General features: G+C 53.4%; 1 protein-coding gene across 2 annotated transcripts; it reads right to left on the bottom strand.

Annotated features, from left to right (window-relative positions):
* Positions 1 to 2,757: 2,757 nt before the first annotated feature.
* On the bottom strand, positions 2,758 to 24,601 carry SEMA3G (semaphorin 3G). Of its 2 annotated transcripts, none has more exons than XM_038772709.1 (16): positions 24,460 to 24,601; positions 21,871 to 22,031; positions 21,366 to 21,428; positions 19,026 to 19,145; positions 18,607 to 18,697; positions 18,051 to 18,167; positions 17,467 to 17,609; positions 15,972 to 16,086; positions 15,680 to 15,749; positions 12,793 to 12,937; positions 12,116 to 12,347; positions 11,677 to 11,768; positions 11,492 to 11,533; positions 10,983 to 11,211; positions 10,387 to 10,514; positions 2,758 to 4,556 (listed from the first exon to the last, which is right to left on the bottom strand). In XM_038772709.1, exons 1-16 carry the CDS (start codon positions 24,578 to 24,580, stop codon positions 4,122 to 4,124), a joined length of 2,304 nt encoding a protein of 767 aa, XP_038628637.1. In that variant the 5' UTR covers positions 24,581 to 24,601; the 3' UTR covers positions 2,758 to 4,121. The 2 variants fall into 2 exon arrangements, with proteins under 2 accessions (XP_038628637.1, XP_038628638.1); XM_038772710.1 differs by lacking the exon at positions 2,758 to 4,556 and adding an exon at positions 6,651 to 6,726.
* Positions 24,602 to 25,123: the final 522 nt, after the last annotated feature.

The raw sequence follows: 25,123 nt of genomic DNA, 5'->3' as shown, positions 1-25,123 counted from the left end.
ACAGTCAGCAGGTTGGTGTTAGAGGAGCGAAGTGCATGGGCTGGATTGTAGTAGGAAAGCAGGGAGGTAAGGTAGGAAGGAGGTAGCCTAACAAGTGCCTTAAAGCTGAGGGTAAGGAGTTTCTGTTTGATGTGGAAATGGTTGGGAAACCACTGGAATGGACGACCACCTCGCTTTCCTCTATGAACTGTGGCAGGTTTAATGGAGGACAGTGAGGGCATAAGGGCAGGAGAGCTTGACAGAAGAGGTGCCTGATGAATGAATGAAGAGTTTTTGCCTATAGGGGGTCCCAGGACCATGGGAGGGCCATGTCAGATGGTGGGGTAGGGGTAGGAAAGCGGCTGAGCTCTGTTTCAGAGTGTGGGGATCTAGAGGGGCTCACAGGACAGAGATGGGGTCAGTGTAGAAAAAGGGGATGGGGGCAGAGGAAGATTGATGGACTAACTAGATGGTAAGCTCCTTGTGGGCTGGGATCTTCTCTATCAACTCTGTTGTACTGTACTCTCCCAAGCGCATAGTACAGTGCTCTGCACACACAGTATGATTGATAAAAGCCAGAACTAGAAGCAGGTTTAGATAGAGAGCATGAAAGGAGAAAGAGGGGGTGAGAGGAACAGGGAAGGAGAAAGGAGGAAAATGAAGGAGGAGAGGTAGAGGGAGGGAGGAAACAGGGAGGAGGGTGAGGGACTAACACACGGGAGCCTGGGGAGTCCGGCCCCCTTCCCACCCACCCACTCCACTTGCCTGGATCTACACATGAGCTGGAGATTAGAGAGCAAACCCCAATGAAGGGCAGCCCTTCTTATGTAAGCCCAGCTAATGGGGAGCAGAAGAGAGGAACCTGGGAAGGAAAAGTGGGGACCCAGGGAGCAGGAGATGGAAGGGAGAATCCAGACTTTAACATGCAACTCAGGGCTCTGCCCCCTCTCCTGCTCCCCGGGCTCCTCTCTCCTTTTCCCTAGGCCCCCTCCCCATTCTTCCCTTCAGTCAAGAGCCCCTCCTGGACATTACCAATGTGGCTGCCATTTGCCCTTTCTCAATCCCCTGGGATTTCAGTCTGTCTGCCTGTCTGTTTCTGCTTCTCAGCAGACATGACTGCCCCTGGGGGGTATTGTATGCCTCCATCCTTCCCTGAGCCCTAACCCTCCTCTCCCCACCCCCAGCACGGCCGGAGGGTCAAGGAATGGAGAATTCAGATCATTGTGCATTGGGTCCTGTACTTCCAATCTCTTTTTATTGTGAGAAATAGTAGCTGGCAAACATGCCGGGTTTCCTGACCTGCCCACCCAGTCCACTTGGGCTGCTGGCTGGGATTTCCACATCAAAACACCCTCACTCAGCTGAGACATGCCAGACCGAAACCTTCCAAAGACTTCCCAACTTTGTCCATTAGCTTCCTTCACCCTGAGGTTGAGTCTCTCTCCTTCCTCTAGGCATAGCAGGGAGGGAAGGGAGACTATAGGTTGCAGGGTAAAGTGGGAGCCTGGCCAAAATAGCTTCATCTAAATATTATTAACTTCATTAACCTCATCCCCTTCCCTGACAGGGCACAGCCAACAGCCTCCACAGACACCCCCTTCCTCTTACTCCCTCCCTCCCCGCAACACTGCCTCCCACCCCCGCCTCAGAGCCCCGAGGAAACTGAGGCCGAGAAAGGGTAAGTGATTTGCCAGAGATCGCACAGCAGGCCAGTGGCAGAACTGGGACTAGAACCCAAGACTTCTGATACCCAGTCAGCCCCATGCTCTTCCCACTAGACTACCCTGCCTCTCTTCATTTCCCTCAGCTCTCCTTTCCCCTCCCATTAAAATGCCTTCTTTGGAGCCCATCTCCCCAACTCTGCCTTTCTTGTCCCCTGACCTTGTCTTATCTTCAGCCTCCTTGCCCCTCTCCTTTTCTCTTCTCATTCATTCATTCATTCATTCAATCATATTTATTGAGCGCTTACTGTGTGCAGAACACTGTAGTAAGCGCTTGGGAAGTACAAGTTGACAACATATAGAGACGGTCCCTACCCAACAACGGGCTCACAGTCTAGAGCTCTCCCCTCTCCCTGCTGCTTCAAGATGTGTTTTATCTCTACAAATTTCAGTTCATTTTCTATTAAATTCAAGGAGGAGGAGCCCACCCATTTCAGACCTCAACCTTCCCTGGGAAGTTGCTGGAATTCTGGGGGAGGGAAATCTCAGTCCTGCCAGCTCTCACCCTCCTGCCCTCTGAGTGCGTCACTGGCGTCTGTTCAGGGCTGGAATGGGATATGTGTGTGTTGGGGGTGGGGAGGGGGAGAGGGGCAGTCTTCCTGTACTGCTGCACCACTGTCCTGAGCCCAGCTATATTCCTGCATTCTTTCCCCACACATTGGTTCTTCTCACCTCCTCACTCCTCCCACTCCTCTCCTCCTGCCACTGTTTTTTTTCTGCTTCCAACGACTTCTCCTCTTCCAACAGACAAACAGACAGACAGATAGATGAGAGCTAGCAAGTTTTGCAGTTCTTAGGTGATCCTGTGTTTTCTTTTCCTCAAATGGCCACGTCCCCCCTATGCCCTACTCAGTGAGCCTGAGGGTGGGCTCCCAGACCCCACCTCACATGGAGAGACCGAGAGAAGAAGAGATAGAGAGATAGGCAGCTAGTGAAACAGGTGGCTGGCTGGCACCCTTCAGCCCACACTCCAGTCTCCTGTTTCTGTTCAGCTGCTTCCAGGAAGAAGCATCTCCCCCCCACCCCCCACCCCACCCACCCCCCAACAATAGCCACATTGTCCATAAAAGAGGCTGAAAGTTTTAAGAGCTGGTCCAGCTGGAACAGCTGGAGACGAAGCAGAGCAGGGCACCCACAGCCCACAGGCAAAGATGAGGAGGCAGCTTCCACTGTAGGAGCGGCTGCAAGGGGGCAAGGTTGCAGGTTTGCAGGTTTGCAGGTTACAGAACCAGATTGGAAGGGGGCAGAGGGTGGGAGAAGACCAACATAGAATTGCGATTCCCCAAATCCCAACCCACTGGGGTGAGGGGCACCCATGGGAACTGTGGTAGGGTTGGAAGGAGGCGGGGAGTTTCAGAACAAAGAGCAGGACAGACACTTCTCCCCACATACATAATTTGTTCCCATTGAAAACTGAGCAAGGCAGAAAGTATATGGCTAGGCTCAAGAAGGATGTAGTTAGATTCATGGACAAGACCTCCCTAGCAGATTACTAGAGAGACAAGTGTGCAGTTAGATGCCAAAGAGAGCCACCATCCTTGGGTGGCATCCTGAGCTGGATGGCCCGTTGATCACACCCAGGATGGCATTTCCCCCAGACACCCTAAGCAGGCACAGACTCTACCCCACTGCTGGTCTCCAGTGCATCTGGTAGGACGAGTCGGCTGGGCCCTTTGGTTAGTGAGACAGTAAGAGAAGTGCCAGCTGGCATGACCTGTACCCAGCCCTGAGTCCAGCTTGTTCCTCTGCTTCAGTCGAATCTAGAAGCCCTGGGCTCTTTATCGTAGGTTGACTTACCCATGTAAGTAGACTTCACCCTGACCCCTGCCCATGTCCCCCTCCCAAGCTCTGCTTCCTGTCTTGGGGCTCCAAGTTACTTCCCAGGAACTGCTAACTAGCCTGGAGGGAGCACAGAGGGGGCACGGCCTCCTTGGTCGCTGGGTCAAGGGTCACACAGAATAGCTATTATTCTGCTGCTAGGAAAAACACAGCTGAGCACAACTGGAAATTTCTTGGGAAACAGGTAGGTCTGGGCTGGACTGGACTGGGCTGGACTAGGTTTGACTAGACTAGACTTGGCTGGGCTGGGCTGCAGTGGAGTGAATGGGTCAAGGAGGCCTTCCACTAAGCCAGTCTGAAGAACAGAGGGCAAACAGATCACTGGCTCTGAAGGAGAGATGACCAGACTCCTGGTTTAGGTGGGGTAGGGGGCATTGGGATTTGGCTTCAGCCCACCAGCCCCTCTGAATTCACTTTCCTCTCACTTGCCTCCTGGAAGCCCTGAGGACTATGCAAGGCAGGCAGTGGGGCTGGCCAATGGGCTCCCCACAGTTGGGGAGGAATTGGGTAGGGTCACTGCCCAGGACACCTCTGCTGCACTCATCCCCTTGCCCCTCCCCTGCCCAAGCCCTTCGCACATCTCTAAGGAGCCGAGACTTCCCGGGGTGTCCGGTTCCTTTCCCCCTGGGCCCGACTCCGACCCTTCTTCCCGGGCTCAGGACCAGGCCAGCTCTTGCCCTTGCCAGGCTTGCCGCCGTGGCGGCGGCGATGGCGGTCCCCGCACCAGACCCGCTCGCAGTACTCCTCAACCTGGGGGAGGTTAGTGTAACCAATGAGCTGGGGGAAGTCCTTGGACCAGAGCCTTGAGGTGGGGGCCGGGCGGGGCTCGGGCTCCCGCCGCTGTGTGAACAGGGCCTCCAACTGGTCTCCCCCGATCACCTCCAGCACCAAGCGGGCCACGGTCCGAGCAAAGCCGTGCTCCAGCGTCTGGCACGAGTAGGTGCCCGCGTCCAGACGGTTCAGCCTCCGGAACAGCAGCCCCTGCTCTGTCCTCAGGATCCGCTCATCTGTCTTCACCTGGAGGGGACAAGGCAACGGAGCAGCAATCGGTGCGGGGGGGGAATGGGGAGGGGCCTTAGTGGCTCAGTGGGCCTTAGTGGCTGGCTCCTCACTGTCGTCCTCATCGCTGTCCTCCTCCTCCTCATCAACGGCAGCAACAGCAGCACCAAGAGCAGCTATTGAATGCTTTCTGTGGGTACAGCACTGTACTGAGGGCTTGGGAGAGTATGGGGGAGATGGATATCTTGAAATTACAGCTCAAGGGAGTAGCACAGTAGACAAGCGAGGTAAATCAGTGCTAGAGGGGCTGGGGTTTCGGGGAACTTAAGTGATGGTGTGGAGGGGCTGAGGTGGTGGTTAGGTGATAGAAAGTGGGAAAGTGAGAGATTAGTCAGGGAAGGCCTCCTGGAGGAGGTGAGGTTTCAGAAGGGCTTTGAAGGTGGGGAGAGCAGTGATCTGCCAGGTTGATATAAAAGGAAAGAGAACTCCAGACGTGAGGTTGGGCTTGGGCAAGGAGTCGCAACAAGAGAGAGGCACAGTGAGTACGATTGAAATACGATTGAATGAATGTCCTAGTCTGAGAGGCAGGAAGATTGTGAGCCGGGGTGAAGTGGGAGAGGAGGGAGGATCAGTAAGGGGAAGTGAGCTGATGGAGTGCTTTGGTCCAGTGGTCAAGAGTTTCTGTTTGAAGCTGAGAGAAATGGGTGACCATTGGAGGTGTTGGAGGAGTGAGGGGATGAGTGCAGAATGATGTCTTAGAAAAATGACCCGGGCAGCCGAGGGGAGTAAGGAGTGGAAAGAGACAAGAGGCAGGGAGGTCAGTGAGGAGGCTGATGGCAGTAGTTGAGGCGAGATATGATAAGTGCTTTGATCAGCCATAGTAGCAGTTTGGATGGAGCGGCATGGCTCAGTGGAAAGAGCACGGGCTTTGAAGTCAGAGGTCATGGGTTCGAATACTGGCTCTGCCAATTGTCAGCTGTGTGACTTTGGGCAAGTTACTTAACTTCTCTGTGCCTCAGGTACTTCATCTGTAAAATGGGGATTAAGACTGTGAGCCCCCCGTGGGACAACCTGATCACCTTGTAACCTCCCCAGCGTTTAGAACAGTGCTTTGCACATAATAAGCGCTTAATAAATGCCATTATTATTATTATTATTATTATTATTATGGAGAGGAAAGGGCAGATTCTAGCGATGTTGTGAAGGTAGAACCAAAAGGATTTGGTGACTAGGGTGTGTTGAAAGAGAGGAAGGAGTCAAAGACCATGCCATGGTTGTGGGCTTCAGAGATGGGGAGATGGTAATGTCACTTGTGATAGGAAAGTAAGGTGTAGGGGGAGAGTTTGGTGGGAAGATGAGTTCAATTGCAGACATGTTAAATTTGAGGTGTCAAGGTCAATGGGACATCCAAGAAGAGATATCCTGAAGATAGGACAAGACAAGACTGCAGAGAAGGAGAGAGGTCGGGCCTGGAGGTGTAGATTTGGGAGTCATCTGCATAGAGGTGGTGGTTGAAGCCATGGAAGCGAATGAGTTCTCCAAGGAAATGGGTTTAGATAGAGCATAGAAGGGGACCCAGAACTTAGTCTTGAGGGACTCCCACAGTTAGATGGCAGGAGGCAGAAGAAGAGCAGATCGCCTCTCTTGCTGCCATCCCCTTGCCAACATCCTCCCTCTGGCCTGAAACTTCCTCCTCCTTCATATCCGACAGGCCACCACTAGTCCCCTCCTTCAAAGCCCCACTAAAATCGTATCTTCTGCAAGAAACATTTCCAACTTCTCATTCCCCAACTCTATGCACCCTCCCCTCTGTGTTGTTTATGTACTTGGGCCTGCATCCCTGAAACACTTTGGTAGTCACCCCACCCGCAGCCCCACAGCCCTTTTGTCCATGTCCTTATACTCTGCTGCTTCCCCTATCCGGAACTCATTTTAATGTCTGTCTCCATGGAAAGATGGTAAGCTCCTTGAGGGCAGGGATCATGCCTACCAACTCTGTTGTACTGCACTCTCCCAAGCGCTCAGCACACAGTAAGTACTGAGTAAAATATCATTTATTGAGCAGGCAAAAGAGACTAGAACGGAGTGGCCAGAGAAATAAGAGGAAAACCAGGAAAGAACAGAGTGAGTAAAACTGAGGTCAGATATTGTTTCCAGGAGACAGGTGGTCCACAGTGTCAAAGGCAACCTGGGTGTTGAAGAGGATTAGGATGGAGTAATAGCCATTTGATTTGGTAAGAAGTAGGTTGTTGGTGACTTTGTAGAGTGTCCTTAATAGAGTGAAAAATTGAATGCCCCCCCTTTTTCCTCTCCTTCTCCTCCTCCTCCCCTCCCCATCGCCCCCTGCCCTCCCTCTGCCCTACCCCCTTCCACTCCCCACAGCACTTGTATATATTTGTACATATTTATTACTCTATTTTATTTGTACATATTTATCACTCTATTTTATTAGTGATGTGTATATAGCTATAATTCTATTTATTCTGATGGTATTGACACCTGTCTACTTGTTTTGTTTCGTTGTCTGTTTTCCCCTTCTAGACTGTGAGCCCGTTGCCGATTTGAACTTCCCAAGTGCTTAATACAGTGCTCTGCATAGAGTAAACACTCAATGAATGATTGAATAAATGAATGAATGAATGAATGAATGAAAGGGGTGGAAACCAGAGTGTAGAAGTCAAGAAGGGGGTTGGAGGAGAGGAAGTGGAGGCAGTGGGTGTAGGCCACCTGTTTGAGGAGTTTGGGCAGGAGTGGGAGCAGGGAGATGGGGCAAGAGCTGGAGGGGGCTGTGGGATTGAGGAGGGGAGGGTTAAGCTAGGGGAGACGTGAGCATGTTTGAAGGCAGAGGGAAAGTTGCCATTAGATCATGAGCCATTGTGAATGGTGGTCAGGGAGGGAAGACGGGCGGGAAGAAGGGAGGAGGAAAGTGCTTTTAGATGGGGAGAAGGGATGAGGTCAGAGCCACAGGTGGAGGGGCTAGATTTAAAAGTAGGTGAGGGATCTCCAGCCGAGCCCATCGGTTATTTAATCATTCATTCATTCATTCATTCAAATGTATTGAGCACTTACTGTGTGCAGAGCACCCAAGGCCATGCCAGGAAGAAATAGGGAATTCTTGCATCCACTCCATTGACTTTCCTTTCTTCCTGAGGGATCTAGTCCTCTCCCAGAGCCCATATGCGACAGTCAGTTCTGAGGAGTCCTCACTTGCCCTCTCTTCTCTGTCCATGTGGCCAGCTGGTCTGTCCCTCCCCCATTTCCCTCCAATGCAGTCGGTTCCTGGGCTGGTCACTGCTCATCCCCTGATCTCCCTAGCCCCAGCCCTACCACTCCCACCCCCCCACCCCCAGCCATCCCTTGCTCCCCTGCCCCCAGCATACTCTGGCCTGCTGCATACCTGCCAGCCACCCCATGGCCATGAGCACCAGGTTCAAGTTTTCTCAGTGGATACTCAGCTCTCCCTCATGCAACCCCTGCCAAGGCCCACCTGCGATTAGCAGCAGTCAGGAAGAGGGGGAGGAGGAGGAGGAGGAGGAAGAGGAGCAGCGTGGCTCAGTGGAAAGAGCACGGGCTTTGGAGTCAGAGGTCATGGGTTCAAATCCTGGCTCTGCCAATTGTCAGCTGTGTGACTTTGGGCAAATCACTTAACTTCTCTGTGCCTCAGTTACCTCATCTGGAAAATGGGGATTAAGACTGTGATCCCCATGTGGGACAACCTGATCACCTTGTAACCTCCCCAGCACTTAGAACAGTGCTTTGCACATAGTAAGCACCTAATAAATGCCATCAACAAAAAAGAGGAAGAGGTGGAGGAGGAACAGCTGGTGGAGGGCAGGGGCTGGGCAATAGGAAACAAAAAGGCATGGAGATCAGGGGCTTACACAATGCCCTTGGCATGCCCTCATCCATCCCCATCCTGCTCCTACTGGGGCCCAGAGTGCAAAAGGTGAGGAGATGGATGAGTGGGGGGTAGCCAAGGTGAACCCAAGCATATATCCTACCCCACCTTGATTACCACATTAGCCTCCTCATTGACCTCCCTGCCTCCTGTCTATCCCTACTTCAACCCATACTTCATTCTTCTGTCTGGCTCATTTTTCTACAAAGCCATTCTGTTTAGGTCTCCCCATTTCTCAAGAACCTCCAGTGGTTGTTCATCCACCTCTGCATCAAACAGAAACTCCTCACCATCAACTTTAATGTACTCAAATCAGCTCTCCCCTCCTATTTTACCTCTCTGATTTCCTATTCAAGCCAGCCCACACACTTCTCTCCTTTAACACCAACCTACTCACTGCACCTCCATCTCAAGCTCGTCTATCTCGCTGACGACCCCTTGCCCACATCCTGACTCTGGCCTGGAACTCCCTCCCCCTCATATCCAACAGACAATTATTCTCTCGCCTTCAGAGACTTATGGAGGCACATCTTCTCCCCTACTAAGCCCTCATTTCCTTTTCTCCCACTCCCTTCTGCATCCCCTCCTCAAAAATCTCCAGTGGCTACCAATCAACCTGCACATCAGGCAGAAACTCCTCACCCTTGGCTTCAAGGCTCTCCATCACCTCGCCCCCTCCTACCTCACCTCCCTTCTCTCCTTCTACAGCCCAGCCCGCACCCTCTGCTCCTCTGCTGCTAATCTCCTCACCGTGCCTCGTTCTTGCCTGTCCCGCCGTCGACCCCCGGCCCACGTCATCCCCCTGGCCTGGAATGCCCTCCCTCCCAACATCCGCTAAGCTAGCTCTCTTCCTCCCTTCAAGGCCCTACTGAGAGCTCACCTCCTCCAGGAGGCCTTTCCAGACTGAGCCCCCTCCTTCCTCTTCCCCTCCTCCCCCTCTCCACCCCCCTGCCTTACCTCCTTCCCTTCCCTACAGCACCTGTATATATGTATATATGTTTGTACGTATTTATTACTCTATTTATTTATTTATTTTACTTGTACATATCTATTCTATTTATTTTATTTTGTTAATATGTTTTGTTTTGTTTTCTGTCTCCCCCTTCTAGACTGTGAGCCCACTGTTGGGTAGGGACCATCTCTATATGTTGCCAACTTATATTTCCCAAGCGCTTAGTACAGTGCTCTGCACACAGTAAGTGCTCAATAAATACGATTGATTGATTGATTGATCACCCTTGCACTTGGATTTTCACCTTTTATTCACCCCACCCTCAGCCCCACAGCACTTATGTATGCGCCTGTAATTTATTTATTTATATTAATGCCAGACTGCAAGCTCATTGTGGGCAGGGAATTAGTCTACCAATCTGCTGTAGTGTACTCTCCCAAGACTTCAGTACAGTGCTTTGCCCACAGTAAATGCTCAGTAAATATGATTGATTGATTTATTTATTGATTTAAATGTCCAGGAAGGTGTTTTAAAGTGACCACAGCAAAGCACAGGTTCTATGCCAGAGTGCCATGACCCCACAGGCAGTTGCTAGGGTAGCCACTTTGGTAACTGAGAGAAGCAGCGTGGCTGAGTGGAAAGAGCCCGGGCTTGGGAGTCAGAGGTCATGGGTTCTAATCCCAGCTCTGCTGCTTGTCAGCTGTGTGACCTTGGGCAAGTCACTTGACTTTTCCGTGCCTCAGTTACCTTATCTGTAAAATGGGGATTAAGACCGTGAGCCCCACGTGGGACAACCTGATAATCTTGTATTCTCCCCAGTGCTTAGAACAGTGCTTTGCACATAGTAAGTGCTTAATAAATGCCATTATTATTATTATTATTATTATTATTATTAACTGTAGTGGCCTTCAATATCCAGGGCTCTAAGATTGGGTAACAGCTGAGGCCCTGACTGAGTGCTCCCTAAAATCAGCTGGGGCAATGGGAGACCAACTCACCTGGTCCAGATGCTTGTCGCCAGGCCTCTGGACAAACCAACGTGCTGTTGCCTGGGGGGACTTGGGGTGACACTCCAAGAAGGTACTGTTGTGCTCTGTGCCATACACCACGGTTTCCTCTGGGCTTCCTGCGGCCCCCCCCGGCAAGGGGGAAGAGTAGAGTTCACACCCTGAGCTATGGTCTAGTGGGCTGCTCCCCGTCCCCCAGGCTCCCTCAATCCTGATGGAACCAGCGCTGGGGACCATCCCCATGCCTCCCTCCCTCCCTTCTCCCCTTCCTCCCTCCCTTCCATTTGCTGCCTGCATATGGAGAGCCTCCTTTGCGGGGCTTAGGCAGTGTCACTGGAGAGGGAGGGTGGGAGTCCAATGCCCTGGACCAGTCTGGCAAGAGTTCCTGAATGGCTCTCCTTTGCTGGGAGGCTGCTGCTTCCCCCACCTGCCTACCAGCCCTCTTGGGCTTCTGGGTGGTCCCCTCAGCTAGAGATGCTGGCTGGTGGAGACCCCAGGAGACTGCGTCTCTAGCTGAGGGGACCACCCAGAAGCCCAAGAGAGGTGGTCAGCAGCAGGGGCCACCCATGACCTCCCTTCTCGCTCACCATCGAGACCTTCGCCCAGACACTGCAGCACCGGGTTGCCATGACGAACATCCTGCCGGCGGAATCGACGCTTGCTGGGGCCAGGCCGGTAGCGGGTGCAAGTGGTCCCATCCCAGGCGCAGTAGGGGTCCCGAGCCAGGCAGCACTCGGCACAGGCACTGCCATAGGTCTCACACTGGTGCAGCCGGAGCTGGGCCAGGCCCAGATGGGAGCCCACATACAACATTTGCTGGAGAAAGAGGTGGAGAATGGGGCACAGACCAGAGCGTGGGAGGGAGGGAGGAAGCCCTCTCCGGGTAGGGGTCAGGCAAGGGGCACTGGGACTGTTGGACAAAAGCCCATGCAACGCCAGGGCACAGGGGTCCAGGTGCTTTCAGGGCAGTGGTCAGACCTGAGGGTAGTTGGGGGGTGGGACAGGCGGAGTCAGTATTACTCCCAAGTGAGAGCCCAGAGTCCTACCCATGGGGACAGATTGTGATGGCCTCATGGCCAGAGGAATGGCCCCTTACCCGTTTGACAGATATCTCCAGCTCTGTGATGGGGGTGGGCACCTGAGAATTGGAGGTGAAGTGCTCAGGAGGGCATCAGCCCTCTGATGCGGCCACCACCCCCTCCCCCTCCCCGCTTCCTGGTTCCCCCCGACCCTAGACCCTCTCCCACTGCAGACCCCCCCGACCACATCCAGCCAATTCACCTTAAAAACCTGCAGCTCCTCCAGGACCACCTCCTCCGGCTCCACAGAGTTCACTGTCTGGAGGGCAATAACCTTCAGAACAGAGCCTGCATCTGGATCCGGGGAAGAGGGCAGTAGAGGGGAGAGGAGTGAGGCAAGCAAAGGCATCCGTCTCCCTGCTCTGACTCAGGGAGACCCTGGTAGAGCCTGGAGCTCCTGTCTGGGAAGCCCCGGGGGTCACCCTGGGATCTGGGGCTGAAGATGGGCTTCCTTGGGGTGCACTCTTTCATCAGATTGCAGATGACGAGGGCAAGGCAAGGAGCCAGGGGAGCCTATTGGTGATGGTGGCGGTGGTAGTCGTCGGGGGACACACCTGTTCCTAAGATCATGACACCACAGGGTGGTTGGGGAGGGGGAAGCACCTGTAGGTGTTAGGGTAGGTGTTGAAGGAGCCACGAACCTGTCCCTAAGAACAAGACATCATAAGGCCCATCCTCCGCCTCCACCCGGTCCACCACAATCTGGAGCAGCCTCTGAGCCAGGTTGGTTTTCACCAGGACAGGACGGCCATGCCGGGGGAGCACGGAGCGGTACATGAGTGGGTGGGCCCGGGCAAAGTGCAGCACCTCATCTGGATAGTCCTTCGTGCTGCTGTAGTGCTGGCTGGGCTGTGTTGTGGTCTTGCTGGGGCACTGGCCGGCCAAATGGTGAGGGGTGGGGGAAGAAAGGAGGGGGTGGGTGGGGAGAGGCAGTCAGATAGACAGCGGAAGAGAAGAAAGAAGAGGAGGAGGAGGAGAAAGTGAGACAGACAGGGAAAAGGATGAAGAAACAGGGAGAGGAAACAAAGAGGAGGAACAAAGGGAAAAAAGCCAAAGAAATGGAGTCGGAAAGGGGATGGGATGAAGATTGGGGAAAAAAAAAGGATTCCCTTATTATTTATGTACAGCCTCCAGGCCACTAGGCTCCTCCCCGCCACCCTCACTCCCTGCTCTTTCCCTTTGGTCAAGGTGGAGGGAGGGATGGGGCAAGGCCAGGGCACACGCCACCTGAATCCCCAGACTCGGTGTCAGCATGCCTTCGGTAAGCCCATCCCCATCCCACCCTGCTTCCTTGGCCAGTATGAGGCAAAACACTCACCACCCCAGGGCGAGGAAAGGGCACCTTGCCCTCATAGGGCTCCCACTGGTGCTGGGGCCCATCCCTGTGGGCAAACGGCCCATTGAAGACCTCCCAGATGTCAGCCATCAGGTATGCACAGACGGCAAAACCCTGGAACACGGCACTACAACAAGAGAGAGGGAGAGGGAGACAGTCAGAGTCAGAGACAGAGTCAGAGACAGAAAAAACTTGTGTCAGTTGTGGGAGGGCGGCAGGGCCGGGGGAAAGGGACAACTGAGTAGGAGAAGACGTGTTCAAGAAAGTTTCCATTAGACTGGAAACTCCTTGAGGGAGGGCACCATGCTTGGTACAGTGCCTAGCACTTGGGAAATGCTCAATAAAAACCAGTGATGGATTGACTGATTGGTGGTAGGGAAGCCCTTCAAGGACAATGTCAGTCAGTCAATAGTATTTATTGAGTGCTTACTGTTTGCAGAACATTGTTCTAAGCACTTGGGAGAGTACAATATAACAGTATAACAGACACATTCCCTGCCCACAATGAACTTACAGTTTAGAGGGAGATACAGACATTAATATGAATACAAAAAAGTACAGACATGTATATAAGTGCTGTGGGGCTGGAAGGGGGAATAAATAAAGGGAGCAAGTCAAAGTGACACAGAAGGGAGTAGAAGAGGAAAGGCAGGCTTAGTCAGGGAAGGTCTCTTGGAGGAGATGTGCCTTCTATAAGGCTTTGAGAGTGAGGAGAGTAACCTGTAGGATCTGAAAAGGGAGGGAGTTCCAGGCCCAAGGCAGGACATGGATGAGAGGTTGGCGGTGAGATACACGAGATCCAGGTACAAAGAGAAGGTTGGCATTAGAGGAGTGAAGTGTGCGGGCTGGGTTGTAGTAGGAGAATAGCGAGGTGAGGTAGGAGGGGGTGAGGGTGATTGAGTGCTTTAAAGCCAATGGTAAGGGGTTTCTGTTTGATGCGGAGGTGGATGAGCAGCCACAGGAGGTTCTTGAGGAGTAGGAAAATGTGACCTGAAAGTTTTTGTAGAAAAATGATCCAGGCAACAGGGTGAAGTATGGACTGGAGTGGGAAGAGACAGGAAGCAGGGAGGTCAGCAAGGTGGCTGATGTAGTAATTGAGGTGGGATAGGATAAATGCTTGGATTAACATTGTAAAAGTTTGGATGGAGAGGAAAGGGTGAGTTTTTGCGACATTGTAAAGGTCAAACTGACAGGATTTAGTGATAGATTGAATATTTAGGTTGAATGAGAGAGACAAGTCAAAGACAACACCAAGGTTATGGGCTTGTGAGACAGGAATGATGGTGATGGTCACTTCCCACTCCCTTTCACATCACCCTGACTCACTCCCTTTGCTCTTCCCCCCCCCTTACCCCTCCCACAGCACTTATGTATATATCTGTAATTTTATTTATTTATATTGATGCCTGTTTGTGTGTATTGATGTCTGTCTCCCCCCCGCCCCCCGCCAAACTGTGAGCTCGTTGTGGGCAGGGATTCTCTCTCTCTATTGCTGTATTGTACTTTCCAAACACTAATATAGTGTTCTGCACACAGTAAGCGCTCAATAAATAAGATTGAATAACTGATGCCATCTAAGTGATAAGAAAGTCAGGGAAAGAACTGGGTTTGGGTGGGAAGGTAAGGAGTTCTGTTTTAGACATGTTAAGTTTGAGGTGATGGCAGGACATCCAAGTAGAGCTGTCTTGAAGTCAGGAGGAAATGTGAGACTCCCCCCTCCGCATCCCCGCACTTTACCTCCTTCCCCTCCCCACAGCACCTGTGTATATGTTTGTACATATTTATTACTCTATTTATTTTACTTGCACATATTTACTATTCTATTTATTTTATTTTGTTAATATGTTTTGTTTTGTTGTCTGTCTCCCCCTTCTAGACTGTGAGCCTGCTGTTGGGTAGGGACCATCTCTATATGTTGCCAACTTGTACTTCCCAAGTGCTTAGTACAGTGCTTTGCACGCAGTAAATGCTCAATAAATGAATGAATGAATGAATGAATGAGTGACTGCAGAGAGGGAGAGAGATCAGGGCTGGAGATGTAGATTTGGGAATCATCCGCATAGAGGTGGTAGTTGAAGCCATGAGAGTGAATGAGTTCTCCAAGGAAGTGGGTGTAGATGGAGAATAGAAAAGGACCCAGAACAGAAACTTGAAGGATACTCACAGTTAAGAGGTAAGAGGAAGATGAGGAGCCCTCAAAAGAGACTGAGAATGAGCGGCCAGAGAGATAGGCAGAAAACCAGGAGAGGACAGTGTCCGTTAAGATGAGGTTGAATAACGTTTCCAGGAGAAGGGGGTGGTCAACAGAGTCGAAGGCAACTGAGAGCTAGAGGAGGATTAGGATGGAGTAGAGGCCATTGGATTTGGCAAGGAGGAGATCATTGATGACTTTGGAGTGAAGCCAGATTGGAGGGGGTCAAGGAAAGGAATTTGAGACAGCGGGTATAGACAACTCGCTCAAGGAGTTTGGAGAGGAAGGGTAGGAGGGAGATGGGGTGATAACTGGAGGGAGTCATGGGGTCAAGGGAGGGATTTTTAGGATAAGGGAGACAGGGGCATGCTTGAAAGCAATGGTGAAGAAGCCATTGGAGAGTGAACAATTGAAGATGGCTGTCAGAGAAATGGCAGAGGGAAAGAAGGTGTGGAAAGGAGGGGGTGGATTGGAGAGCCAAGGGACAGAGAGGCCATGTGATAGAGCAGGTAAAAGTGGGGGGCCAGGAGAATGTTTAAGCGGGGAGAGAAAGAGAAAGAGGTTAGAGGAAAAGGTAAGATGTAGGAGCATAAGAGACTTATTGACCTACTGACTGACTCAGCTCGTTGAGACAGGGGGCAGGGAAAAGGGGTTCTTGGGGGGTTCTTGGGCACCAACCTGAGAGTGCTGAACAGGGCGTACACCTCTGGGCTCTTCCCGTCCTTGGGCCTCAGCAGGAAGACATCCTCTGGGAGACAGCAGTTAACAGTCTAGGCCCAGTCCCTCCCCAGCCTGGCTTCCACTCCAGCCCCCACCTTCCTCCAACAGAGCCTGTGATCCTCCCTCCTTCCCTCCCTCCTTCCTCCCTCCCCTCATTTGCAGCACCACAACCCATTCCCATCCATTTCCCTCCACATCTTTCTAGGGGACCAGCCCAAACAGGGGCAGGCTTGGTTAGCAGGCACCTTACCCAGTTGGTCAAAGTGGGTGTCAATGCCACCAGGTCCCGGCACGGAGCAGACCAGCCGTGCCTTGCTGAAAGTGCTCCATTTGTTCACCAGCACACGCTGCCCACCAGCATCATTCTGAGGGGGACAATGGGGGCAGCTGGGAGGCAGGGGCAATGGGGCTCTGCCTAGCTGGCCCTAGAAGTATCCCAAGCAGAGTAGGGGAGGGGGCGGGGCCAAAAGAAGAAGGAAGGTACCACCGTAGAGATGAGATTAGGGTTTTTTTATGGTATTTGTTAAATGCTTACTGTTTACTAGGCACTGTACTAAACACTAGGATAGATACAAGGTAATTCGGTTTAACACAGTCCTTGTCCCACATGGGGTTCACAGTATTAATCCCCATTTTACAGGCAAGGTAACTGAGGCACAAAGAAGTGAAGTGACTTGCCAAGGTCACACAGCAGACAAGTGGAGGAGCTGGGATTAGAACCGAGGTCCTTCTGTCTCCCAGGTCCGTACTCTATCCACTAGACCACGTTGCTTCTCTAGGGAACAAGGCCATGGGGCAGTGGGACCCAGTGGGGCTTGATCATTGCAGGATACTTGGGGGCTTTCTTCTGGTGACACTGAGCTGAAGAGAGAGAGGGGCTGGAGTCAGGGTGAAGGAAGGGGCCCACAGTATATTCTGTTTGACTCAATTCACCCCAATCACCTCACCCTGACTGGCCCTGGCTGTCAAGCATCTACTTTAATCAATCAGTCAATCAATGGTATTTATTGAGTTCTTACTGTGTGCAGAGCACTGAATGAAGTGCTTGGGAGAGCACACTACAACAGAGTTGGAAGACACTTCCCTCCCCACAAAGAGTTTACAGTCTAGAGCTTTACTTCCTAGCTCTTCAACATGGGGTGGGAAACTCTGGGGTGTGGGGGCACTGACTCAAAGGTGGGGTGGAGGGCTAGGCCTTCCCTTCCCCTCTTCCTCTCCACTCCCAGGGGAGTAGTCATGGTCAGGGGAGCTGGGCAGGCACAGCATAACATTCATTCAATCGTATTTATTGAGCGCTTGCTGTGTGCAGAGCACAGTACTAAGTGCTTGGGAAGTATAAATCAGCAACATATAGAGACGGTCCCTACCCAACAACAGCCAACAGAATTCATGAAGCACTTACTATAGTCTAAGTGCTGAGGGAGATGCAAGGTTCTCAGATCTGATACAGTCCCTTTCCCACCCGGGGTTCCCAGTCTGGCTTATCCCCATTTACAAATGAGAGAATGGGGCCCAGAGAGGTTCAGGGACTTGCCCGAGGCTATACAGCAGATGGGTGACAGAGCTAGGACTAGAGCCCAGGTCTCATGACTCCAGCTGCTTGCACACACTCTCTCTCTACTAGGCCCTTCTGTCTCCATGTGGTGGCTGAGTCTCCATCTGAGCCAAGAACAAAAGAACCCAGCCCAAACCACCCCCTCCCTCAATCCTTTCCTGCTCCACCCCTGGCTGGCCCTGGCTCTCACCACACAGACACGGCCAACACGGCTGACGATGGACCGGCCCTGGCCACCGGGCAGGGGTTCTGTCTCCGAGAAGAAGAAGTAGACTTTGTCATTGTCTCGGTCCGCACTGTCCGGGATCATGGCAGCCGCCACAAAGCGGGGATCTGTGAAGGAGGAAGTCAGGGGGGCACAGAACAGGAAGCTCACCCAGCTGCCCACTCCCTGGGGATTTGGAGATTCTCAGCCTCACTTGTCCTAGGACTCTGACCAGGCCCAAAATGGTGGCTTTAGGGCCTGATCACTCCTGGAAGGCTGTCTTCTTCTCCGTCCTCCCTCCCTGCCATACCTGGCCAAATCTCTGCCCCCTCTCTGTCCTTGCTCTTACCTGAAAAGCAGGCACCCCATTGCTGGGTGATGGTTGGGGACTGGGGAATGAGGTGGGAGGGGGGGACGGGAGCTACCCGCCTCTCCAAGCGGGTGTATCTCCCCCATCTCATGTGCCCTGAATCCCTCTGGCCTCTCGCACGACTGCTTCTCCAGCCTCCGCTTCCTCCCTCTTCCTGACCCTCTGCAAGTCTCCCAGCCCCATGGCCTCTGACCCTCACCATGCAGGAGGCTCTGGTCAGTGTCTGAGCGCAAGGCTGCCCGGGATCCTAGGCTGCGGAAGATGATGGCCTCTCGGCCCAGGAAGTCTGCAGTGAGGCCTGTGTACAGCTCTCCACCTGGAGACAGAGGGAGGAAGGGAGGGAGGGAGGAGCAGAAAGAGGGAGGGAAGGTGAGAGAGTAGGATTGGGGGAGTTAGGGAGGGAGCACTCCCAGGAAGAGGCTGGCTCCATGAGTTAGCCCTGAAGAGAATGTGACAATGAGAATGTGGATAGAGTGCCTGGGTGCTAGCTCCATGACGACCTGTGCCCCAAAGGCCACTGTAAGTAGGAAGGGGAGGGAGAAAGCCAGATTCCTGTACACCCAGTGTGAGTCTGAGTGGAGAGAGATGATCTGCAAGAGTGTCCCTGTCCTACCTGGGTGTGTCACAGTTGCCCTCCCCCTGCCGCCACCACCAATTTCCCACCCCACCAAGTTCCTCCTTTGCCATCCTTTGCCCAGGCCGGTGTCCCCCCCGCCATACCCCACTTCCCCCCTCCGGCCCAGGGAAACACGTACTGACAAAGGTGCTGGCGAAGGGTCGGTTGGGCTCATGTGGGCACCGTCCCCGCCCACTTTCCACGTTGGCAGGGTCCAGACTGAACACATGCTGGGGGAGATGGAGGGCACCCGGTGGGCACAGGGCCCCAACTCAGCTACCCCCTAAGGGTGCCCCATATTGGGGGCCTATCTGGCCAGGCCAGTGCAAATCCTGCCAAGCTTCTCTGCCCTGGAGCATGGCCCCACCCAGGGGGCAGCCGAGCCCTCAGGCAGCTCCGCTCAAAGCCCCTTTCACCTCCCCCCTTTCCAGTTGGCCTCTTGGAAGGGCCAAGAGGGGAGCACCAACCTCCCATCCCATGTCCTGGCCCCGAGACACCACTGGGTCTCACTCACCTTCCCACCCCAGAGTCCCCCAGGCCGGGCCCCTGCAGCCTCACCTCTCCCCGGAGCCCCACGGAGACAAGGGCGCACACTGGGTGGAAAGCCCCAGTGCCACAGGCCAGCAGGTGGGTCCTGTTGTATGGCTGGAGCACACGGATGTAGTTGGCACATTCAGTCTGGAGCAGAGACATGGCACTGTGAGACCTCACAGAGGAGGAGCTAAAAGATGGGGAGTAGGGAGAGAGGCCATGTGCTGCCCCCCCATCTTCCCAGCCTCAGCCTTCTCTCAGGGCCTCGGGGAGCTGGGAGAGGGAGGAAGAGCAGGAAAGAAGATGGCCAGGAGGAAAGAGGGAGACCCAGCATAGAAAGCCTGCCACTCTGCTTAGGGAGGGGGTCATGGAGCCTTTGGGCTCTCATAGGGCATTGCCCTCCTGCTCCCCCAACATCTCTGGCTGAGAATACACACAAACTCACCCGCTCCATTATCTAAGCCCTAATTCATCTACAGAGCCATCTTTCCAATTTTTTTTCCCTCCATTTTGGAATTGATTTTGTGTCTGTCTCACCTGTTAGACTGGCAGTTCCTTGAGGGCAGGGTTTCTGTCTACTAACACTAATAATGATAATAATAATGATAATAATATTCGTTAAGCACTTACTATGTACCAAGCACTCTGCTAAGTCCTAGGGTATATACTAGGTAATCAGGTTCCACATAGGGCTTACATTCTAAATAGGAGGGAGAACAGGTATTGAATCTCCATTTTGCAGATGAGGGAACTGAGGCAGAGAAGTAAATGACTTGCCCAAGGTCACCCAGCAGGTAAGTGGCAGAGCCAGGATTAGAACCCAGGTCCTCTGACACCCAGGCCCGTGCTCTATTGCACTCTCCCAAACACTTAATCCAGTGCCCTGCACACAGTAGATTGTATGCTTCTTTTATTATTATTATTTTTATTATCTTAAAATTTGTTAAGCACTTTCTGTGTGTCAAGCACTGTTCTAATCAGATTGGACCCAGTTTCTGTTCCCCATGGGACTCACAGTCAAAGTAGGAGAACAGGCATTGACTCCCCATTTTACAGTTAAGGAAAGAGACACAGAGAAGCAAGATGACTTGTCCAAGGTCACACAGTAAACAATTGGCAGAGTCTGGATTAGAACCCAGGTCCTCTCACTCCCATGCCTGGGCCCTTTCCACTAGTCTGTGCTGCTTCTCATTGAGGGCAAGGATCATATCTACCAACTGTATTGTATTTTACTCTCTCAAGCTCTCGTTACGGGGCTCATTTGGTCTTACGATCATCATAAATGCAATCACTGAAGGAACTCCCTACCTTGCCCTGCCCTGCACTTCCCTGACCTCCCTTGCCCTTGAAACATGAACTGGGTACTGAAACCTCCTCGACTTCTCTGGCCAGAATGGGGCTCTAGGTCCAGTGCCCATGGACTGCCAGTGCCCTGCCCACTGCCTTGGGTTCTGCCCCCAGGCCCAGCCCTACATGGACCAGCCATGGCAAGTTCATGCTGAGCTCTGGTACTGCTGCCCCAGCCAGCAGGAACAATCCCTAAGCACCCAAGCTGAGTGTGTCATGTTGGGGAGGGAGAGTTGTCTTCTGGCCCAGCTGCCCCATTGGCTTTCTGGACCCTGTGCCCTGACACCCTTACCCCGGGCCCCCTTACCCCTGACTCTCTGACCTGGCTGCTTCCTTACTAGACTGCCTGCTTGCCCGGCCTGATGGCTCCACTCAGCTCACAATCCCTTCCTTCTCAGTTCCTTCCTGCTGTCCTCCCTCCTCCCCCTCCCCTTCCTCCCCTTGGCCCATCCCATTATCTCCTCTCTGACAGGGAGGAAACAGGGAGGAAGCCGGGTCTCAATATTGCTATGAGCTGCAGGTTCCTGTATTGGCTGGGAACCCAGTCTCCAAGCTCCTTCCCACCAGGCCCCTGGGCCCCACTATCTGCTTTGCAGCCCTGGCAGATTGCTCAGAGCTGAAAGTTCCTGGATTGGCCCAGGGGAGGCCAAGGCAGTTAATCTTGTTCCCTTTATGGCTGTCTGGTGCCAGCTGGCACAGTGCCTGGGAGCAGAGGGCAGACTGGATTCTAGGGGTCAGATTCAGGAAGGTGAGTCCTACAACTTGTCAGGTAATGTTAAGCTGAAGGCCTGGAGGGCTGTTGGTGCCTGGGAGCAGGGAAAGAGGCACCCTGAGTGGGTGAGAAGAGAGCCAGGGGGCCCGGGGCATTTCAGTGCCCTTGGCCCCAGGGAGCAGTACTCTGGCCTCACTTTGCCACATGAGGCATCTTTCTCCTCTCTGGCCTGCTGTCACGGAATACTCTACTGTGAAGGGCAAAGGGGGCAGAAGGGTGGGGGTCGGGGCAGGAGGGGAGCAGCTCACCATGGGATCTTTTCCTTTCTGGAAACACTCTTCCTTCTGTCCAGGTTGGGGTGGCCAGGAAATCTGCAACACAACACAGGGCTGGGTGCTTGGGATGGCACCAAAGTGGCCTCATGGACTGGCAACATTGTGGCATGGTGGCGACTGGGGGGTTGGGGCCACGCTTTCTAGCCTAGCTCTTCTCCTGTTTTCATTCTTGTTCCACTTGTCACTGCCTGTCATCCACAAGCTTCTAGTCCCCTACTATATTGCAAGGAAGCAACTGTAGCCCAGGCAATGACACCCTCCTGCTCCTCTTTTGACCCCTCCTGCTCCTGCTCCTGCTCTTCTTCCTCCTCCTCTTCCTCGCAGCAGCTAAGACCCAGGCAAGCCAGAACTGCTCCTGAGTTAACCCTGAAGTGAGACTGGCAGCACTAAGGAGTCCCAATCCCGAGGCTACAGGCTTCCCTCTCTGTGGAGCTCCTGGTGGGAACGACCCATGGCGTTGGGGGAAACTGGTCCTCACCTCCTTGGGATCAGCCCCATCCTGGTCCAGCCGCAGAGAGTAGAGGGCATCCCGGCCCCCGAGGAAGAGACGATCCCGATATTCGTCGAGATGCAGGCCCCGCATGTCCAGGAAGCCACGGGGGCCCAGGAAGAGGGCAGAACGGTTGGTGGCCAGTAGATCTGAAAAGTGACAGATGGGGGTCATGGGGCCAGTCAGATCAGTGGCCCAGCCCAAAAAGCAGGGGCAAAATAGGTGATAGGGGAGAGGAAGGGAGGGGAGTCTTGAAGGGAAAGCCTTAGTCCAGAAACTATAGGGTATTTGGAGGGGCATGCCATAGACTCAGGGGCCAGGGGACTTCAGTGTCTGCTATTAGTCCCAAGTTGTTCCCCCAGTCCAGAGGGCTGGGGAGACCTGAGAAGCAGTGTGGCTTAGTTGAAAGAGCACGGGCTTGGGAGTCAGGGGTCATGGGGTCTAATCCCAGCTCTGCTACTTGTTAGCTGTGTGACTTTGGGCAAGTCACTTCACTTCTCTGTGCCTCAGTTACCTCATCTGTAAAATGGGGATTAAGACTGTGAGTCCCTTGTGGGACAACCTGATTACCTTGTCTCTCCCCCAGTGCTTAGAACAATGCTTGGCACATAGTAAGTGCTTAACAAATACCGTTATTATTATTACCTGGGTATTAGAAGCAGAGTGCGTGTGTGTGTGTGTGTGTGTGTGTGTGTGTGTGTGTGTGTATTCTGTTCCCATCTGTGTCTGGGTAGCAACCCTCCAGGTATCCCCAGCCTTCCCACCTACCAGAATCTTACTAGACTCTCCCCCGTGCCCCCAGCCTCTCCCATTTCCTCCACTGTACCATGGAAAGTGGGTTTGGCAAGAGGGTAAAGATGAGAAGGAAAAATCCCTGAGCTGTGTTTTCCTTTCCTAGCAAGTGGAAGCCGGACTGTCCCAGTGAGACTCAGGGCCAGGTGCCCCCCTTGGCAGGGAGAAGTTATCTGAGCCAAACCGCATATACCACCAGTCTAGGGAGACACACCCACAGAGACCCAAGCACTAGCAGGGAACCCTCGAACACCCAACAAACCCACAGGCACTAGTGCGCTGTTTGGCAGAGCTGGGCCATCTTTTGGAAACCAAAGAAATTATCATCAGCACCTTCTCACAGACCCCCAACTCTGCTCTTCATTGTCTTCCCCTGACCACTGGCAGCCTGGGCCCAAGCCAGACAGTTTGCCCAGGGCAGGGCCTGCCCACTTTCATTCATTCATTCATTCATTCATTCAATCGTATTTATTGAGCGCTTACTGTGTGCAGAGCACTGTACTAAGCGCTTGGGAAGTACAAGTTGGCAACACATAGAGACGGTCCCTACCCAACAGCGGGCCCACAATCTAGGAGGGGGAGACAGACAAAAAAACAAAACATATTAACAAAATCAAATAAATAGAATAAATATGTACAAATAAAATAGAGTAATAAATATGTACAGACATATATACAGGTGCTGTGGGGAGGGGAAGGAGGTAAGGCGGGGGGGATGGGGAGGGGGAGGAGGGGGAGAGGAAGGCGGGGGCACTTCCTTTCCCCAAGACCATCCTTGCTCTCCTCTCCACCCTCTGACTCTGTGTCCTCTCATCCACTCCTTTTCCCATATTTCCCCCCAGGACTGGACAGGGGACAGACCAGTCAAAAACCAGACCAGTGCCCCACTCCCCCACCCCAGATGATTCTGCTTGGGGGATTGATTTTTCCATTCTACTGGGAGCTGGACAGCTTCCTGAGGATATGTCACAGGACTGAAAGCTGTTGGGGAGTTGGGGAGGCTGTTTTGGGGCTGGGGTCTGTTTGAGAGGCTTGGGGGCAGTTTTTTTGGGGGGGAGGGGCGGTGGGCTGAGACATTAACCCTGTCAGAAAAAGGGCTCAATGGCCATTCCAAGGCTGGGGAGATCAGAGGTAGCAGGAAGGGTAGGGTTACTATTCTGTAATCAAACTATGTCCCTCCCTTACAGGTACACTAACCCATGGCCACTCTCTCACACTCACAAATACTGGGCACCCTAAGTCCATGTATATTGTTCAGTATGACAGCTCTGATTCCCTCCTGCATTTACCTGTGTGGTTGAGCCCTCCAGTCCTCTTGCCCTACCTCCTGTTGGTCTCTCCTCCCTCCCTCCCTTCCATCCTCCCTTTCATCTTTCCTCCCTCCTTCCCTCCCTCCCTCTCTCCCCACTCCTTTCCTCCCCCCCCACCCAACCCCCACACACCAACACCCTTTCCATCTTCTTGGATTAGGCTGTGAATAGGCTGCACATTTCAATCCCCAGTGATGTACTCATTCCCTTCTGCCACTTTCCACTGGAAAGACAAGGGAGCAAGACCCCCACCGCACCTCCCCATTGCCATTGAAGGTGACAGCCCCCAACCCTCCACATTTTCAGAGGGAGACCCCAGTCCACAGCATCAGCATGCTACTGCCACCCACAGAGGACCACCAACACAGGCTTCATTCCTACCTCCTGTCCCATCAGGTCTCTCCTCAGGACTCCCCTTGCTCTGCCATAATGGTGAAGGGGGGAGCCCCACGGGGAGGAGGATGGCAGGAGTTACCTTTGTAGGAGAGCCGGAGGCGGGGCACAGTGCCTTTGGTAGCTTCACCGGCGGTGGAGCCTAACAGGGTCCCCAGGAGCCAGCAGGTGGCCAGAGCTGGGGAGGAGGCTCTACAGGGCATTCTGCCTTCAGGGTGCCCTCCTGAAGTAGCGAAGCAGGGTTCACTTCACCGGGTCCCCAACACACAAGACCTCCGCCTGGCTTGGAGTCTCAGTCCCTCTGGCTGGCTCCCAAGCCGTCCCTCCCTCAAAACTGTCCCTCCCTGCTGTCCCTCCCTCCCTCCCTTCCCTCTTCCCTTCGCCCTCCCCCTTCCTCTCTTTTATACAGAGAAGGACTCCACCCAGCCACTCAGAGGAGGGGAGGAGGGAGGGGGACTAGGGAAGGAGACCCGCTTGTGACTCCAACCCCCCCCCAATTCCGCCTGCCCCATGAGCCCCCACTCACACGCATCTCATGTTCTCTATCTGTGCCCCCCAGCCTGCATCCTCCTCAGCCTGAATCGGAAACGTGGCCCTGAGCCTTTTCCCAGAGACGGTAGGAATGGTGAAAGGAGGAAACTGGGATAGGGTTCCTTGCCCTCTGGCTTATGGAGACAACTTGTGGAGGAGAGAGAATGTTGACAGGAACGCCCTCCCTCCCTTGCCCCCCCCCCCCGCCACCTCTC

Source organism: Tachyglossus aculeatus, chromosome X1, assembly GCF_015852505.1.
Source record: "Tachyglossus aculeatus isolate mTacAcu1 chromosome X1, mTacAcu1.pri, whole genome shotgun sequence".
Lineage (NCBI taxonomy): Eukaryota > Metazoa > Chordata > Mammalia > Monotremata > Tachyglossidae > Tachyglossus > Tachyglossus aculeatus.
This window is presented reverse-complemented; position numbering and strand designations above follow the sequence as displayed.

Bases quoted from the DNA above. Each gene is read 5' to 3' on its own strand.
- SEMA3G (XM_038772709.1), bottom strand. From the start codon at position 24,580: ATGCCCTGTAGAGCCTCCTCCCCAGCTCTGGCCACCTGCTGGCTCCTG. The intron at 21,429-21,870 runs GTGAGGACCAGT...GTTGTGTTGCAG, and splicing joins ATGGGGCTGATCCCAAGGAG to ATTTCCTGGCCACCCCAACC. The intron at 4,557-10,386 runs GTGAGTTGGTCT...TGTCCCCTCCAG, and splicing joins GCGACAAGCATCTGGACCAG to GTGAAGACAGATGAGCGGAT.